The sequence below is a fragment of the Rhizophagus irregularis genome, chromosome 2, assembly GCF_026210795.1.
Source record: "Rhizophagus irregularis chromosome 2, complete sequence".
Lineage (NCBI taxonomy): Eukaryota > Fungi > Glomeromycota > Glomeromycetes > Glomerales > Glomeraceae > Rhizophagus > Rhizophagus irregularis.
In genome coordinates this window covers 5,270,855-5,289,344 of record NC_089430.1, presented here as the reverse complement: position 1 = coordinate 5,289,344, position 18,490 = coordinate 5,270,855, and the positions used below count along the sequence as shown (strand labels likewise).

At 27.1% G+C, this 18,490-nt stretch overlaps 3 protein-coding genes across 3 annotated transcripts; 2 read left to right on the top strand and 1 right to left on the bottom strand.

Moving 5' to 3' along the window:
* Nucleotides 1-3,914: 3,914 nt before the first annotated feature.
* Nucleotides 3,915-4,974, top strand: OCT59_012476 (uncharacterized protein; the record flags this gene model as incomplete). The annotated part of the gene is made up of 5 exons (XM_066134497.1): nucleotides 3,915-3,963; nucleotides 4,213-4,512; nucleotides 4,588-4,630; nucleotides 4,703-4,761; nucleotides 4,931-4,974. The coding sequence occupies 5 exons, from the start codon at nucleotides 3,915-3,917 to the stop codon at nucleotides 4,972-4,974; spliced, it is 495 nt and encodes a 164-aa protein (XP_065989758.1).
* A 6,159-nt stretch (nucleotides 4,975-11,133) lies between these two features.
* OCT59_012475 (uncharacterized protein) lies at nucleotides 11,134-12,645 on the bottom strand (the record flags this gene model as incomplete). The annotated part of the gene is made up of 2 exons (XM_066134496.1): nucleotides 11,134-11,439; nucleotides 11,842-12,645. 2 exons carry the CDS (start codon nucleotides 12,643-12,645, stop codon nucleotides 11,134-11,136), a joined length of 1,110 nt encoding a protein of 369 aa, XP_065989757.1.
* Nucleotides 12,646-13,093: 448 nt separating this feature from the next.
* Nucleotides 13,094-13,843, top strand: OCT59_012474 (uncharacterized protein; the record flags this gene model as incomplete). The annotated part of the gene is made up of 1 exon (XM_025327545.2): nucleotides 13,094-13,843. One exon carries the CDS (start codon nucleotides 13,094-13,096, stop codon nucleotides 13,841-13,843), a length of 750 nt encoding a protein of 249 aa, XP_025170737.2.
* Between the last annotated feature and the right edge of the window lie 4,647 nt (nucleotides 13,844-18,490).

Below are 18,490 nucleotides of genomic sequence, written 5' to 3'. Positions count from 1 at the left end.
AAATTTGTTACACAATGCATCATTGCATAATTTGTTAAACAATGACATCCGAAAAATTCCGTATTGATTTTGATCAACATCCGCATTCCACGGTGTAAAAAAAAATTGTTACACAACGCATCATTGCATAATTCAATTAATTCGTTATAATAAGGTTTAAAATTTTTTCATTTATCCTTGATATCCTATTAACTTGAATTCATTTATAGTTTAAAAATGTCAATGAACCCTTTTATCAAAGTTATTAATAAATTAATTAAATCATCACATGTTAAAAAATGTAATAAATGTAATTATACATGTAATGCAATTCATTTTCAACAAAATTTTGAAAATTGGACTAGTGGTAATAATAATATTGATGAATTTATTCAACATACTCAGCTAATGGCTCATAAAAACAGTGAAATATCAAATGCATTAGAATGGATACCTTATGATAGAATGGATGATATTGTAAAAAATAAGTTTGGCAACGTGTATAAAGCAAATTGGATTAATGGAAATATAAAACATTGGGATGATAAAAATCAAAATTGGAAAAGAGAAGGTCATAATAGGCTTGTGAATTTGAAGAGAGTAAATTCTTTAAAAAATATTAAAATAGAATTTGAAAATGAGGTACTATAATGAATTTTTATTTAACAAAATTTTGAAGTTTCTAATTTCTACTAATATATTTGTATTTGTAGATCAATATACCTTTTGGAATAACTCAAGATCCAGAAACAAAAAATTATATGATGGTTTTGAATAATAAATGTAAAAAGTGTAATAGAAATGTGTGTAACACAATAAACTTTCAACATAAATTTATAGATTGGACTAGTGGTAATAATGATATTGATATATTGATTCAAGAGACTCAGCTATCAGCTCATGATAATGCAGATATAAATGAAGCATTAGAATGGATACCTTATGATAGACTGGATGATATTGTAAAAAATAAGTTTGGCAACGTGTATAAAGCAAATTGGATTAATGGAAATATAAAACATTGGGATGATAAAAATCAAAATTGGAAAAGAGAAGGTCATAATAGGCTTGTGAATTTGAAGAGAGTAAATTCTTTAAAAAATATTAAAATAGAATTTGAAAATGAGGTATAATAAATTTAATACAATAAATTTTGAAGTTTTTAATTCTACTAAGATATTTGTATTTGTAGATTAATATACCTTTTGGAATAACTCAAGATCCAGAAACAAAAAATTATATGATGGTTTTAAATAATAAATGTAAAAAGTGTTACAGTAGAATGTGTGATACAATACACTTTCAATATAAATTTATAGATTGGACTAGTGGTAATAATGATATTGATAAATTGATTCAAGATACTCAGCTGTCAGCCCATAATAATATAAAGAAAGCATTAGAATGGATACCTTATGATAGATTATATAATATTAAATATATTGCAGAAGATGAATTTGGCAAAGTGTATAGAGCAAATTGGATTGATGGTAGTATAAATAATTGGGATAGCAAAAATCAAAATTGGAAAAGAGAAGATTATAATATGTTTGTGAATTTGAAGAATTTAAATAATTCAAAAAATGTTACAATAGAATTTACAAATAAGGTATAATAAATTTATTTAGCAAAATTTTGAATATTTTAATTTCTACTAAATATTAATACATTTTATAGATTAAAATAAAATATGAATTTTATGGAATAACTCAGGATCCAGAAACAAATAATTATATGATGGTTTTGAATAAAAAATGTAAAAAATGTGACAGTATATGTAACACAATAAACTTTCAACATAAATTTATAGATTGGACTAGTGGTAATAATGATATTGATAAATTTATTCAAAATACTCAGCTATTAGCTCATAGATATAGTAAAATATCAAATGCATTAGAATGGATACCTTATGATAGATTAGATGATATTGCAAAAAATAAGTTTGGTAATGTGTATAAAGCAAATTGGATTGATGGAAATATAAGTTATTGGGATGATAATAATCAAAATTGGAAAAGAGATCATAATAGGCTTGTAAATTTGAAGAGAGTAAATAATTTAAAAAATATTACAATAGAATTTGAAAATGAGGTACTGTAATAAATTTTTATTTAACAAAATTTTGAAGTTTCTAATTTCTACTAATATATTTGTATTTGTAGATCAATATACCTTTTGGAATAACTCAAGATCCAGAAACAGATAATTATATGATAGTTTTGAATTATGATTGCAAAAAGTGTGATAGTATATGTAATACAATACACTTTCAACATAAATTCATAGATTGGACCAGTGGTTATAATGATATTGATAAATTTATTCAAGATACTCAGTCATCATCTCATAATGATTTAAAAGATGCATTAGAATGGATACCTTATGATAGATTATATAATATTAAATATATTGCAGAAGATGAATTTGGCAAAGTGTATAGAGCAAATTGGATTGATGGTTATATAACTAATTGGGATAGCAAAAATCAAAATTGGAAAAGAGAAAATTATAATATGTTTGTAAACTTGAAGAATTTAAATAATTCAAAAAATGTTACAATAGAATTTACAAATAAGGTATGATAAATTTATTTAGCAAAATTTTGAATATTTTAATTTCTACTAAGTATTATTACATTTATAGATTAAAATAGAATATAAATTTTATGGAATAACTCAATATCCAGAAACAAAGAATTATTATTTAATGATTTTGAATAATAAATGTAAAAAGTGTAATAGTATATGTAACACAATAAACTTTCAACATAAATTCATAGATTGGACTAGTGGTAATAATTATATTGATAAATTTATTCAAGATACTCAGCTATCAGCTCATGATAATACAGGAAAAGCATTAGAATGGATACCTAACAATAGATTGTATGATATTAAATATATAGCAAAAGATAAATTTGGAAAAGTGTATAGAGCAAATTGGATTGATGGATACATAAGTGAATGGGATTATAAAAAACAAAATTGGAAAAGAGAAGGTCACAATATGATTGTGAATTTGAAGAGCTTAAATACTACTCTTACATTAAAATTTACAAATAAGGTATGATAAAATTATTTAGTAAATTTTGAATACTTTAATTTTACTAAATATTATTACATTTATAGATTAAAATAAAATATGAATTTTATGGGATAACTCAAGATCTGGAAACAAAAAGTTATTTATTGGTTTTGAAAAATAAATGTAAAAAATGTAATAGTATATGTAACACAATAAATTTTCAATATAAATTCATAGATTGGACTAGTGGTAATGATGATATTGATAAATTTATTCAAGATACTCAGCTATCATCCCATAAAGATGTAAAAGAAGTATTAGAATGGATACCTTATGATAGATTTTATAATATTGAATATATTGCTAAAGGTGGATTTGGCAAAGTGTATAGAGCAAATTGGATTGATGGGTATATGACTAATTGGAATAATGAACATCAAAATCGGAAAAGGTATAATGAAAATATGCTTGTAGCTCTGAAAAGTTTAGATAATTCAAAAAATGTTACATTAGAATTTATAAATGAGGTATAATTTGATTAATCTTATAAATCTAATATTACTTTTGATTTTGTTAGCTTTACTAATATATACTGTATATTTACATTTACATCATAGATCATGCTGCATAATAAAGTGAAAATGGATAATGATATAATTGTTAGATTCTATGGAATAACTCAGGATCCAAAAACGAAAAATTATATAATGGTCCTAGAATATGCAGAAGATGGAAATCTACGAAATTATTTAGACAAAGAACATAATATGCTTAACTGGAATAAAATGTTTGAATATTTACAGTATATTATTGTTGGACTTAAATGTATTCATGAAAAGGAATTTATTCATCGAGATTTGCATATTGGAAATATTTTAAAGTTTAAATATAAAACTGCTATAACTGATATGGGATTATGTAAACCTGCAAATTATAATGAATTTAATGAATTAGAAGGTACAAAAAACAAGATATATGGTGTTTTACCTTATATAGCTCCTGAAATTTTAAGAGGACAAAATTATACCAAAGCTGCCGATATATATAGTTTTGGTATAATAATGTATGAAGTAATTTCTGGATTGCCCCCATATCATGATTTAAAACATGATAATAATTTAGCAATAAAAATTTGCAAAGGACTTAGACCAAGGTTTAACATTAAAGTACCACAATTAATTGTACATTTAATTAAAAGATGCTTAGATGCAAACCCATTAAGCAGACCAATAGCAAAAGAAATAATTAATATTTTATTTAGATGGCAATATGAATCTAATAATGAACAAACGATAGAATTACGAGCACAAATTAAGGAAGCAGATGAGATAAGTAATAATTCATCAAATAGCAGTATAACTTCAACTAGTTTAGGGATATCATATAATACACATTCAGAAGCTATTTATACAAGTAGATTACTCGATTTTAATAATCTTCCTGAACCAAAAAATTCCGACGATTATTATGAACAAAATGATAATATAATTAGCGAGAAATTTTCAGGTATCATTTAATAATTTTGTTATTTAAAATGCAAATCAGTTTTTAAAGATACTAATAAAACTTTTTATTAAATAGAATCTTTACAACTTGATATTTCTCAATTGAATAATAATAAAATGTAAGTTTTTTAATTATCTGATTAATGATTAATAATATTATTTATATTTAATATACTATTTTTTTTTTGTAGGCCTAAAATAAAAAATTCTGATGAACAATATGATAATATAATAAGCAAGGAATCTTCAGGTATTATTATTAATAATAATTTTGTTATTTTAAAAATGCAAATCAGTTAAAGATACTAATAAAACTTTTTATTAAATAGAATCTTTACAAATTAATATTTCTCAACTGAATATTAAGATGTAAGTTTTATATTATTCGTATTCAATATATTATTTTATTTTTTTTTTAGGTTCAAAATATCGAATAGAAAAAAGTTTTGGACAAAGATCATAAACTAGTTTAGTTGCTAGTCACAAATATTACAAATACTATTGTATGTGTAGTATATATAGATAAACCTATTTTTTTTTTTATTTAAATCATTACAATTTAAAACTCTGTTTAACGTCAGTTTTAAAAATATTAACGTTGAGATATATTGAAATAGAGTATTTTTTTTTTTTGCTTTTCTTCACTAATAGAAGGGTAAATTTTTTTTTTATAAATTATTGAGAATTACGTTAAACAGGGTTTTAAAATTTAATGATCAGTTATTTAAATTATATGTATTCATTTTATTTTTATTGATTAAATAAATTATTAAATATTTTAAACAAATACCACAGGTCGAAAAGTGAAAAATCAGGCACCAATCAGTCACCAATCAGGTAGCTGATTGGTGACTGATTGGTGACTGATTGGTGCCTGATTGGCATTTTCGCCAAATACCGTCACCAATCAGGCAGTTTGCTAACTTTTGATCCAGTGATCAGAAAAGGATGAAATATAGCTCATTGGAATCATCTCAACAAGACGAATCTAATGGTAGTAAAATCGCATTTCTAGGATTAATACTTGATGAGAAATTAAGTAAAATATAAAAATAAAATGTATCATTTATATTTTATTTAATATTTTATTAACTATTAATCCTAGAGATGCGATTTTACTACCATTAGATTCGTCTTGTTGAGACGATTCCAATGAGCTATATTTCATTCTTTTCTGATCACTGGATCAAAAGTTAGCAAACTGCCTGATTGGTGACGGTATTTGGCAAAAATGCCAATCAGTCACCAATCGGTCACCAATCAGGTACCTGATTGGTGACCGATTGGTGACTGATTGATGCCTGATTTTTCACTTTTCGACCTGTGTACAGAACGTGTAAGGATTTTAACAATATTTTAATTAATGTATTTATTTAGTAAAATTTGAAATCTTTTATAGAAGATTTTATATATGCATATGAATAAACGCAAGATATGAATTTATTTTATCTATCTTTATTATCATACAATATCCCTATAAAAAAATTGGATACATTTTTTATAAAGTTTTTATACGATTTTTTTCCTTATCATAATAGGATACGGAAAAATGCACAATTCTGTATCACTAAAAATATGGTTTGGATACAGAATTTGCACGGGATTTATATGGAATTTATATGATTTGATCACTGATTTTATCACGAAATTTATACGATTTGGTCACTGAATTTACTATTTGTATTACAGTTTACTATAATTGTATTTACATAAATCTAATTTTACTTTATTAAATTAAATAAAAAATAAAAAATAAACAAAGTACAAATACATTATGAAAATTCCCTCCTTATTAAAACCACCTATTGCAACCAAAATTATCTATAGGTTTAGGTTCATTTGAAGTCAAACAACCTAAAAGAACAAAAAAAAAGATTGGAAACAAAACCCCCCCTTATATAGTATCTGCAATCGTCCAAGTCACCAAAGGTCAGCATTCCTACAAAAAAGAAAGAGAACTCCAGAATGTCTGATCTACATAAAAGAAAAGAATAATGAGGCGTCTAATGAAAAAGAAACCAAAACAACAAAATAAATCCAAAACTGACCTACAAAAAAAAGAAGACTCTGAAGCAACAAAACTGAAACAACTTACAAAAAGAAAAGAATCTGAACCCAGCTTACAAAAAAACAAGAAAATTTGAACTGACCTAAAAAAAGAAAAAATCCTGAATCATCCTACAAAAAGAAAAGGACTCCCAAACTGATCTAAAAAAAGAAAAAAGAAACTGAATATTCTCACAAAAAAAAAACCTGCTGGCCTATGAAATTAAATATAAATAAAAAAGAAAGGGGAATAAAGAATAAACCAAAAAAAAATACTTTTTTAAAAAGAGGGGTAATGAAGTTAGGAAAGTTAAAAAAAAATTTTTTTTTAAAGGGAGGACGTCAAAGTTAGAAAAATAAAAAATTTTTTATAAAGAGGAAATAGAAATAGAAAGAAGAAATTTTTTTTAAAAAAAAGAAGAGTAGGAATAAAAGAAAAAATTTTTTTTTAAGGGAGTGACGAAAAAAAATTTTTTTTCAAAGGAGAGTGACGAAAAAAAATTTTTTTTAAAGTGAGGTACGAAAAAAAAAATTATTTTTAAAAGGGGGTGACGAAGAAAGAAAAAAAATTTAGAAAAAATAACAAAAATAAGACAAGAGAAAGAGAAAGGAAAGGAAAGACAGAAAGGTAGATCGAAAGATCAAAGGGTTTATATAAAAAACAAAAAACGTATCATAACAAAACAATAAACAATCATGTGATCTCGTGTTATGATACGGGATTTTTGTAAAATTATCTTCTAAAAATATTAAGTTTAAAAATTCCGTATACATTCCGCATGATTAATTTTTTCCGTATACATTTCTTATACATTAGTTTTTTTAAAAAATGTTCAAAAATGAATTGTTTATTAAACTAGAGTAACTTGGTAATTATTAGTGAGTTATAATCATTATACTGTCAGATTGACTCGAAAATTTTGGGTCGGGTCATCAAACGTTTTTATAATTAAATATAAAAAAAATTGATTTTTTTATTAAAAATGTCAGACTTGACGTTTTTGTAATTAAAAAAAACAAAAAAATGACTTTTTTAGTTAAAAAATGTCAGGCTTGACGTTTTTGTAATTAAAAAATCAAAAAAATGACTTTTTTAGTTAAAAAATGTCAGGCTTGACGTTTTTGTAATTAAAAAATCAAAAAAAAAATGACTTTTTCAGTTAAAAAACATCAGACTTGACGTTTTTGTAATTAAAAAGTCAAAAAAAAATGACTTTTTTAGTTAAAAAACGTCAGACATGACATTTTTGTGATTAAAAATAAAAAAAATGATTTTTTTAATTAAAAACGTCAGATTTGATGTTTTTGTAATTAAAAAATCAAAAAAATGACTTTTTTAGTTAAAAAATGTCAGACTTGACATTTTTGTAATTAAAAAATCAAAAAATGACTTTTTTTGGTTAAAAAACGTCAGACTTGACGTTTTTGTAATTAAAAAATCAAAAAAAAATGACTTTTTTAGTTAAAAAACGTCAGACCTGACGTTTTTGTTATTAAAAAATCAAAAAAAATGACTTTTTTAGTTAAAAAACGTCAGACTTGACGTTTTTTAATTAAAAAATCAAAAAAAAATGATTTTTTAATTAAAAACGTCAGATTTGATATTTTTATGATTCAAAAAATTATTTTTTACGTTAAAACAATAAAAAGATATTATTGGGCGTTTTTTATAAAACTAGTAACGATTTTGTTGATCATTTGTTGATCATTTATTTTAAATTTATTATAAATTTTGTCACGAGATTTTCTATGGAAATCATTTCTCAATTTGTTATTAAAACACCTGCTGAATTGCCTCGAAATTGAAAATCATTTCCCTTTTTATAAAAAATTTCCTTTTTGGTAAAAAACTCTCAGATTAATCTTATATAACTTTATTGTAAATGTCAATGACAATGTCAATGTCAGTGACAATGTCAATGTCAATGTCAATGTCAATGTCAATGTCAATGTCAATGACAATGAAAAAAACTTCTAATGCCAACTTTTCGCAAAAACTCTTCCTGTGCCACTAAAAGTCCCTGTTAAATTGTTGCATCATTCAATATTTGCATAATTTCATTTTTTTGTTGATCATTAAAATTTCATAAAATATTGCAAAAAAATAAAAAAATTGTAAAAAAAACGTTTCAGCATTTTTTCATATAATATTATTAAAAAAAATGCCAAAAACTTTTTTTTTGCATTACTATTAAGAAAAAAACGTTTTGGCATTTTTCCATATAAAATTATAAAAAAAATAACACAAAAACGTTTTTTCTTCATTTTTTATTTTTTTAACAAAAAATGTCAAGACTGACGTTTTTAATTAAAAAAACTAATATTTTTTTGATTTTTAATCACAAAAATGTCAAAGTCTGACGTTTTAAATTAAAAAAATCATTTTTTTTTGATTTTTTAATAACAAAAACGTCAAGTCTGACGTTTTTAATTAAAAAAAACCAATATTTTTTTGATTTTTATTTTTTAATTACAAAAACGTCAAGCCTGACGTTTTTCAACTAAAAAAGTCATTTTTTTGATTTTTTAATTACAAAAACGTCAAGCCTGACGTTTTTCAACTAAAAAAGTCATTTTTTTGATTTTTTAATTACAAAAACGTCAAGCCTGACGTTTTTCAACTAAAAAAGTCATTTTTTTGATTTTTTAATTACAAAAACGTCAAGCCTGACGTTTTTCAACTAAAAAAGTCATTTTTTTGATTTTTTAATTACAAAAACGTCAAGCCTGACATTTTTTAACTAAAAAAGTCATTTTTTTGATTTTTTAATTACAAAAACGTCAAGCCTGACGTTTTTTAACTAAAAAAGTCATTTTTTTGATTTTTTAATTACAAAAACGTCAAGTCTGACATTTTTTTTTATTTTTAATCACAAAAATGTCATGTCTGACGTTTTTAACTAAAAAAAACATTTTTTTGATTTTTTGATTACAAAAACGTCGAGTCTGACATTTTTAATTAATAAAATCATTTTTTTTTTTGATTTTTTAATTACAAAAACGCCAAGTCTTACATTTTTAACCAACAAAATCAATTTTTTTGATTTTTAATCAAATCTAACGTAAAAAATGATTTTTTAATCATAAAAACGTCAAGTCTGACGTTTTTAATAAAAAAATCAATTTTTTTTATATTTAATTATAAAAACGTTTGATGACCCGACCCAAAATTTTCGAGTCAATCTGACAGTATAATGATTATAACTCACTAATAATTACCAAGTTACTCTAGTTAGATTTGACAATTTTGTAATTAAAAATCAAAAAAATTGATTTTTTTAGTTAAAAACGTCAGACTTGACATTTTTGTAATTAAAAAATCAAAAAAAATGATTTTTTTATTAAAAACGTCAGACTTGACGTTTTTGTGATTAAAAATCAAAAAAAATATTGGTTTTTTTTAATTAAAAATGTCAGACTTGATGTTTTTGTGATTAAAAATCAAAAAAAATGATTTTTTTGATTAAAAATGTCAGACTTGATGTTTTTGTAATTAAAAAATTAAAAAAAAATGATTTTTTGATTAAAAACGTTAGACTTGACGTTATTGTAATTAAAAAATCAAAAAAAATGATTTTTTTGATTAAAAACATCAGACTTGACGTTTTTGTTATTAAAAAATCAAAAAAATGATTTTTTTAATTAAAAAACGTCAGACTTGACATTTTTGTGATTAAAAAATAAAAATTAAAAAAATATTGGTTTTTTTTAAATTAAAAACGTCAGACTTGACATTTTTGTAATTAAAAAATCAAAAAAAAATGATTTTTTTAATTAAAAACGTCAGACTTGACATTTTTGTGATTAAAAATCAAAAAAATATTGGTTTTTTTTAATTAAAAACGTCAGTCTTGACATTTTTTGTTAAAAAAATAAAAAATGAAGAAAAAATGTTTTTGTGTTATTTTTTTTATAATTTTATATGGAAAAATGCCAAAACGTTTTTTTCTTAATAGTAATGCAAAAAAAAAAGTTTTTGGCATTTTTTTTTAATAATATTATATGAAAAAACGCTGAAACGTTTTTTTTTACAATTTTTTTATTTTTTTGCAATATTTTATGAAATTTTAATGATCAACAAAAAAATGAAATTATGCAAATATTGAATGATGCAACAATTTAACAGGGACTTTTAGTGGCACAGGAAGAGTTTTTGCGAAAAGTTGGCATTAAAAGTTTTTTTCATTGTCATTGTCATTGACATTGACATTGACATTTTTTTTTTTTTTTTTTTTTTTTTTTTTTAAGCAAACCGATCACACTTTATTAAATAGAAAAGAAAAATTTACATGGTTATGTAAGTTAACAAAATGCAAATACAAAAGTAAACAGCGAGTAACCTACAACAGCTAATCTAAAAATAACGAATATTTAAAGACCTACTGGCTTAAAAATTGGGATAAAGAATATGACCATAAAAAGGGGAAGGGGGAAAAAAAACAAAAACAAAAAATAAATCAACCCTAAAGGGCGAACAAACAGAAAATAAATGGATAAAATAACGAGGAATAAAAATTTTATGAAAAAAAATAAAATTGGCACCTTTGAACCACTATTTTACCCTCAATTCTAAAACCTAAATTATTAGTTTACGCAAAACATCTATAAATTCCGCTAAGACCTTCGATCTCGATGATTTACGGGACTTGTCTTTCTTGTGCTTCTTTGGCTTTTCAGACTTCGTCTCTTCTGGTTTCTTCTTCGAATTCTTTGAATTTCGTTGATGTTTGTTAGTCGATTGACTTCGTGAAGTTCCTTGGTTCTTGTTGGCATTACTACCATGCGACCTTGTTTGTTGCATCGGAGGTTCGTATCGGTTCCAAGATAGGTACTGATGATCCCAAACGAATTGATTATCTAATGCATTCCGCATATCAACCCACTTTTCGAAATAACCAATAAGTTTACGTTCACCCCGAGCTGTTTGAATAATTTTAAAACTTTTCAACCCTCTAACCGAAGAAAGAAAAGTATGTGGGAGACGGTCGACCCATAAGGCTGCATACGTCATAGAATCTGGAATTTTTCTAATCGTAGCTTGGAATTTCTCACGTTGTTTTCGTTCTTTGAGAGTCCACCTTGCTGGAAACCATCTTACCGGTATCCCCCCTAAATCTGTTGTCCACACAGGATTTTCATTAACTTCAAATTGGGCAAGACGAAAGGTACTTAACTCTATCTTCAAACGAACAGTCTGATATTTTCTTTGTTGTTTCATCTGAATATCGATAGGCTTTCCCCACAGCGTTAACTGTTGCAGAATATATTCTGCCGTCCAGGATACTGGGACGTCGTAAACCAGAATATCTCTAACTCTTGATGTATCATCATCAGCTGGCTTATGACCTGTAATAACTTTTTCGATAAGGTGTTTATTCAACTTCTTATTTTTATTTGAAGATTTTGTTGAATCGGTAATACTTTTCTCCGGTATTTGTATAGGCTGCGACTGAGGCTTATTAGGTACCGATTGTAAGACCGTATTTGATGACTCATTTGTATTAATCGGATGATCAACATCCATTTTTGATCCAGAGGCTGTCGCGATCGGCCGATTTATATTAGAATCTCGATCATCGGAAGAAAAATTTAAATGAGCGAACTCTTCATTTGCCTTATCAAGAAAATCATCTAATTCATCTGAATCTACGTCAGAATTAATTATGGAACGGTGTTTGGATTTATTTGACTTTTTCTTTTTTTTGTCGATTTTTTTGGACTTTTTGCTAGATGTCTCTCTATATTTAGTCACGTGATCTACAATAGTTTCTAATTCTTTCCTTCGTGCTTGGAAACCATCCACCGCAGAGGATATTGCTATATGTAGAAAAAATGTGAAACTTTCAGTTGACATGTTGTAGCGTGAAGCCCTTTCTTTCCAACTATTAATATCTTCATCTGAAAGGCCAAAATTAGAGCGCAGTATATTACGCTGAACTTCTGTGTCATGACCTGAAAAAAATGAAGAAGCTAGACTTTCACAAAATTTTATAAAATGGTGATATGTTTTTAATAAAAAATTATATTCGTCGCCGGAGCCATAAGGAAATTTATGTTCGGCTATAGGATATTTTCTACTATCTTCCATATTAATAAAAAACTGAGTAAAAATATTATTTTTACTGCGGAATTGTTATGTTTTTAATAATTTGGGGAAGAAGTTTTTTTTTTTACATTTTTCACATTGACATTGACATTTACATAAAGTTATATAAGATTAATCTGAGTTTTTTACCAAAAAGGAAATTTTTTTATAAAAAGGGAAATGATTTTCAATTTCGAGGCAATTCAGCAGGTGTTTTAATAACAAATTGAGAAATGATTTCCATAGAAAATCTCGTGACAAAATTTATAATAAATTTAAAATAAATGATCAACAAATGATCAACAAAATCGTTACTAGTTTTATAAAAAACGCCCAATAATATCTTTTTATTGTTTTAATATACGGAATTTGTAAACCCGAAAAAAACTCTTTCTTACAAATTGTTAAAATCGCTTAAAATCCGCAGTAAATATCTAACAATCTATAGAAAATGTCTGGAAACGCTAAACGAGGTGGTAGAGGTGGTAGACAAACACGTAGCTCAAGCCGTAATTCCCAAGCAGGTGGAAGTAGGCCAACTAGTCCTGAAAACCAGTTCACCTTCAGTGCACCGAAGGAAACTGCTTCTCGTCATGAGAGTATTTGGAAAACATATCAAAAAAAGCTGCAACCAACTTCTGATAAAAAGATGACAGAAGCCATGGAAGCGGAACGTGCTATGGACATGGAAAAAAGTATTGTTCAGGATACTTATGGCTTAAACTCCAAATCTCCTTCTGGTAACGTCAAAGGAATAGCTACTGAAAAGTCCAAGGCGGTCGCGAAAGATTTGTCACGTGACCCTCCCTTACCTCCGCAGAATATTGTTAACAACGTGAATGGAACCAATAAGGTTCCAACTCTTAACAAAGAAATTACTTCAACTCCTCATACGGATCAACAACAATCTGTTGTATTGCCTAATCAGGAAAAGATTAATCTGCAAGCCGATCAAGGGTCCCAGCCCATGGATGTTGATCCTAGTATTTCTAACAAAGACCCATCGATCGTTACTATAGAAAAAGTAAAAGAGCACATTGCACTTGTTCCATTCGGTGAGCTTATTGGAGGAAAAGGTTTAAAAACTACTAAAATTAAAAAGGCGCTACAAACCTATAATATCCAGTATAACAAACAACTTCCAGTTACCCCGTTGGGGAAACAAGGGGCCAAGGTATTATTTTTGGATAAAGAAAAATAAAATGGAACTTGTTATTCAGGAGCAAAAAGAAGGTGATTCAGGTGAAGTGTTTAATGTGAAACTCCAACCTACCCCATTAAGGCCTGAAAAGGTGGTTGTTACAAATGAAAAGGATAGTGATACATCACAAAATTCCAATAGTCGTACAATTCAAGTGATCGATATTCCCGTGTTTCGACAGGTACGCAAAATTTGTGAGTCCTTTGAAGATCTTGGCGAAATTAAGAAAATTTATACGAGAGGTGCTGGTCTTTACCAAGTTGCTTTCATTACTTATAAGGATGCTACTTCTATTAATTACTTTAAGGAGCAATGGAGCTATCATATTAATAAAGACATAGTTAGAGTCTTACCCCTGTTATTGAGCAAGGAGGAACGCGAGATAAGGAAGCAATTCTCATTAAGATTATCAGGTTTACATTATCAAACTAGTGGTTATGATCTTAAGGAAGTTATGACACAATGTAAAGGGAAAACTTGTTTCATCCCAGCTGTTATGATTCATGGTAAATATCAAAGATGTCGTTATGCTTACATTCATTTTTCTTCGCGAGATGATTTGTTAGCAGCCAGACAAATGAATATTGAATTCAAAAAGGGCAATGCTGGTACTCGGCAGTTATATTGGAGTAAAGAGGAAGATCGCATTTGTAATATTTGCAGTAATCCCACTCATATGGCCAAAGACTGTACTAACAAAGATATTAACAAATCTCATTCTAAACGGTTTGTTAATGGTGCTGATAATTGGAAAAATTTAAAAAAGTCATATGCGGATGCGGCTAAATCTAAACAAAAGCCCAGAAATAGTTCTAAGTCTAATAAGAATATCCCCTCTGGATTACGTGATCAAGGAAAAGCTCGCAGCAATCATAATAATGATGAGGACGATAATGAAGATTTTAATAACCATCCGATGTTTTTAAAATTCAAGGAACAAATTATTAATTCCATAAGGAAGGTTGAAGATAAATTGCTCAATATGGAGTCACTCATTAGTGATACTGGCAAGCAAATTGGTGAGGTTGTCACGGCTCAACAAGCGCTTAAATGTGATAAAGCGCATCCAGTTTTAGTTAGTAAGAAAAAGAAAAATCAATAATCAGATAATAGTGCAGAAGTTAAAGCGAAAAGACGCCGTAAAAGTGATTCTGAATCAAGTGAAGATGAAGATGAACTTGCGAATAAATCTATTATTCAATCGCAACAATTCCAAAAATCTGATCAAAATATCCAAAGTATTGTTGCCCAACAAAAGCAAATACAACAAAATCACCAGGAAACTAAATCCTTACTGTCATCTCTTTACAACATGTTATCTGGCGGCCCTTCAGCTTCATCATTATTGGAGGATAATGATGAAGTTTTTGATGATTCTGTCGTTTAATTATTTTTAATGATGAACAATTATAATAATTTTCTCCCTTCTTCTTCTCAACAACAACAAAAAAATTTCCCCCAAATAGAAAATAACAATCCAGTAATTACAAAAAATTCTTTAAAAAATTCTTCAATAACGAAAATAGCTACTACGAATATTCGTACCCTTAGTAAAGACAAATTAATTTTCACGTTAGACGCGATGAAAAACAATGATATTGACATATATGGATTAGCCGAGACTAATCTTTCTTATAGACAATCGAAAATATGGCAACAACAATTTGATTTCCATGGTTATTTTGATTATTCACAACAAGGGGGTAAAGGTCAAGGTGTAGGAATTATCGTTAGCGATAAATACGATATATTTGTTCATAAAGCGGTTGGTCATAAAGGCCGTGTTATATATCTAGACTTAAATTTTAGTCAAAAGAAAAATGTTAGGTTAATTCAGGTGTACATTAACGCTAATAAAAAAGAAAGAACACAAATTGAAGAGTTGTATCAATATATCGAAAATACTATCGATGATGCGAAAAACAAGAATATGGAAATAATCATTATGGGTGATTTCAATATTAATTATAGAAAATACTTGATGGCATTTGTTAATAATAGATGGTATTTCAAATTGTTCAAAATGCTAGAAAATAGACACCTCTTAGATACAATTCCAATATTTAATGAAGATGATGAAAATATACATACTTATATTCCGCCTAATGATTCTAATGAAAAATCAAGAATAGATTATATTTGGGCTTCATTACCAATACTTGGCCAAAGTTTGAATAGTACTGTAATAGAAAATGATCATTTTACAACGGATCATAATACTGTTACTTTATCGCTTGATACACAATTGTTTATAGAAAAAACATTACCTAAGATTAACAAAAGTAAAAAGAAAATAACTCGTACTGTATTTTTATATGAGGAAATGGATCAGGAAGATGATGAATTCACATGGGATAAGTTCCGTACTGGTTTGGATCAAGAAATCGAAAGACTCAAATTAAAGAATTGATTGATCACGAAAAGAAAACATGTTGATCATGTGTGGGATTCTCTTAGACAACTTATAATGAAATCTGCTAACGAAAATATTAGAAATAAAAAGGTTATTAAACAGAAATTCAAATGTGCTCCTGAGAAAAAGTTGTCCGTATACTTTGACTTAAGATATATTATTAATCGTATTCAAGAAATCCGCTCATGTATTACAGGATTAAGAAACTATCCAAATCAGAAAACGATCGACAAATGGATTAATTATCAAAACGCGATAATTAAATTGAAAGACAAGTATGAGTTAGTTACTTCTGACAATAGTTTTAATTTCTTAGATCATGATCAGTTCCATAGATATCTTGATGAACTTAATGAAATTAGAAAGCAATTGAGAATTGTTTTTAAACTTGAACTTAACATTATGGAACAAGAACAAATTATTTCTAGCATCAAGAAGCGATGTGATAATTATAAAGATGATCAAGGGAGAATGATTCAATCTATTACAGAAAAAGAAATGGTTTCTATTTCAATTGAAAAAATTTATAAGAAAGATCATAATGGTAATGAAGTTTTAATTACAGATGAGAATCAGGTGATGGAAGAAACAAATCATCATTTTCAAACAGTGGCGGGCTCTGTTAATAGAAAGAAACCAATACAAGGCAGGTGGAAAGAACAATATAAACCACAGCCTCATATTAACGAAAATATATATTCTGGCATTATGAACGCTCCATCTTATGATGAATGGTTAGATATTATCTGACAATTGTCTAATGGAAAAGCGACAGGACCCTCTGGCGTGTTGAATGAAATGTTGAAACACTTAAGTGATGATTGTAATCATATTTTATATTATTTAATTTGTAAGATTATAGAATTGGGATATTTACCAAAACAATGGAAAGAAGCGACGGTCTTTCCTATTGCTAAACCTAAACCCTTTAATTGTGAATTGTCGAACTCTCGCCCTATTACTCTTTTAGAAACCACTAGAAAAGCATTGAATTCCTTGCTAAATCGTCGTTTAGCAATTATTTTGAAAGATAATAATGTATTAAAGGCAAATCAATTTGCTGGTTTGCCTAAACAATCAACGTTTGAACCGATAAGGATTATGAACGAAGTTATTCAAGATTCAATCGATAATAATAATGAATTATGGATACTCTCTCAGGATATGGGAAAGGCTTATGATCGTGTGAACATCTTTCAACTCAGAAAAGCGATGGATAGAATTAAAATTCCTAACGATTTTTCGTCCCTTATTTTAGAGCTTTTTAAAGATAGAAAAAATCAAGTTATCACTGCGTATGGAAAAACTGCACCTTATGATGTTCTTACAGGAATCAATCAAGGAGAAGTTATTTCACCGTTGCTTTGGTATATTTATTACGATCCTCTTTTGGCAGAAATTGACCAACAACAATTGGGATATAATATTTCTTGTATATCAAAATCAGTGGTTCAAGAAGAAGGTGTATTCAATCAACAACATGTTTCCGTTATGGCGTACATGGATGATACTCAATGGATTACTGATGAAAAATCAAAATTGGAAAAGTTGTTATACATTGCTGATACATTTTATCGCCTTAACGATATTCAAATCAACAAAGAAAAGTCTGAGCTTATGATGAGGACTACAACTGAGAAGCGTAGATATTCTCATAATTATAATGACAAAATTTTAATCAAGTTTGGTCGTGAAGAAATTAATATTAAAGCCAAACATCCACACAAACCTATGTGTATCCTGGAAGTATATTTCAATATTAAACATGACGGAAATTATTTGATGTTCAAGATCAAGAATGAAATAGATCATCTAGTTAATCTTATGTACAAAAAGAAGATTACTGATAAACATATTTTATATATATTTAATAGAATTATCGTTCCTAGAGTTGAATACTGGTCGCAAGTTATGGCTTTATCGAAAACTCAAACAGAAGCTTTAATTATTCCTTTTAGAAGGATGTTTAAAAACAAATTAAAATTCGCTCGTTCTGCGCCTAACGCTATACTCGATAATCCATATATATATGGATATAGAGATTTTTACGATAATCAACTTCAATCCAAAATTACAGATTTTTGTATTCAACTTAACGACAATGGTCTATTAGGAAAAGTTACTGAAATTCACTTAAAGTCCTTACAGGATCAATTATGGACATCGCGTCCATTGATAGAAAAACTTCCTTATAATCGTGTTCCGCATACACGAAAAAATAATTATATCCTTAA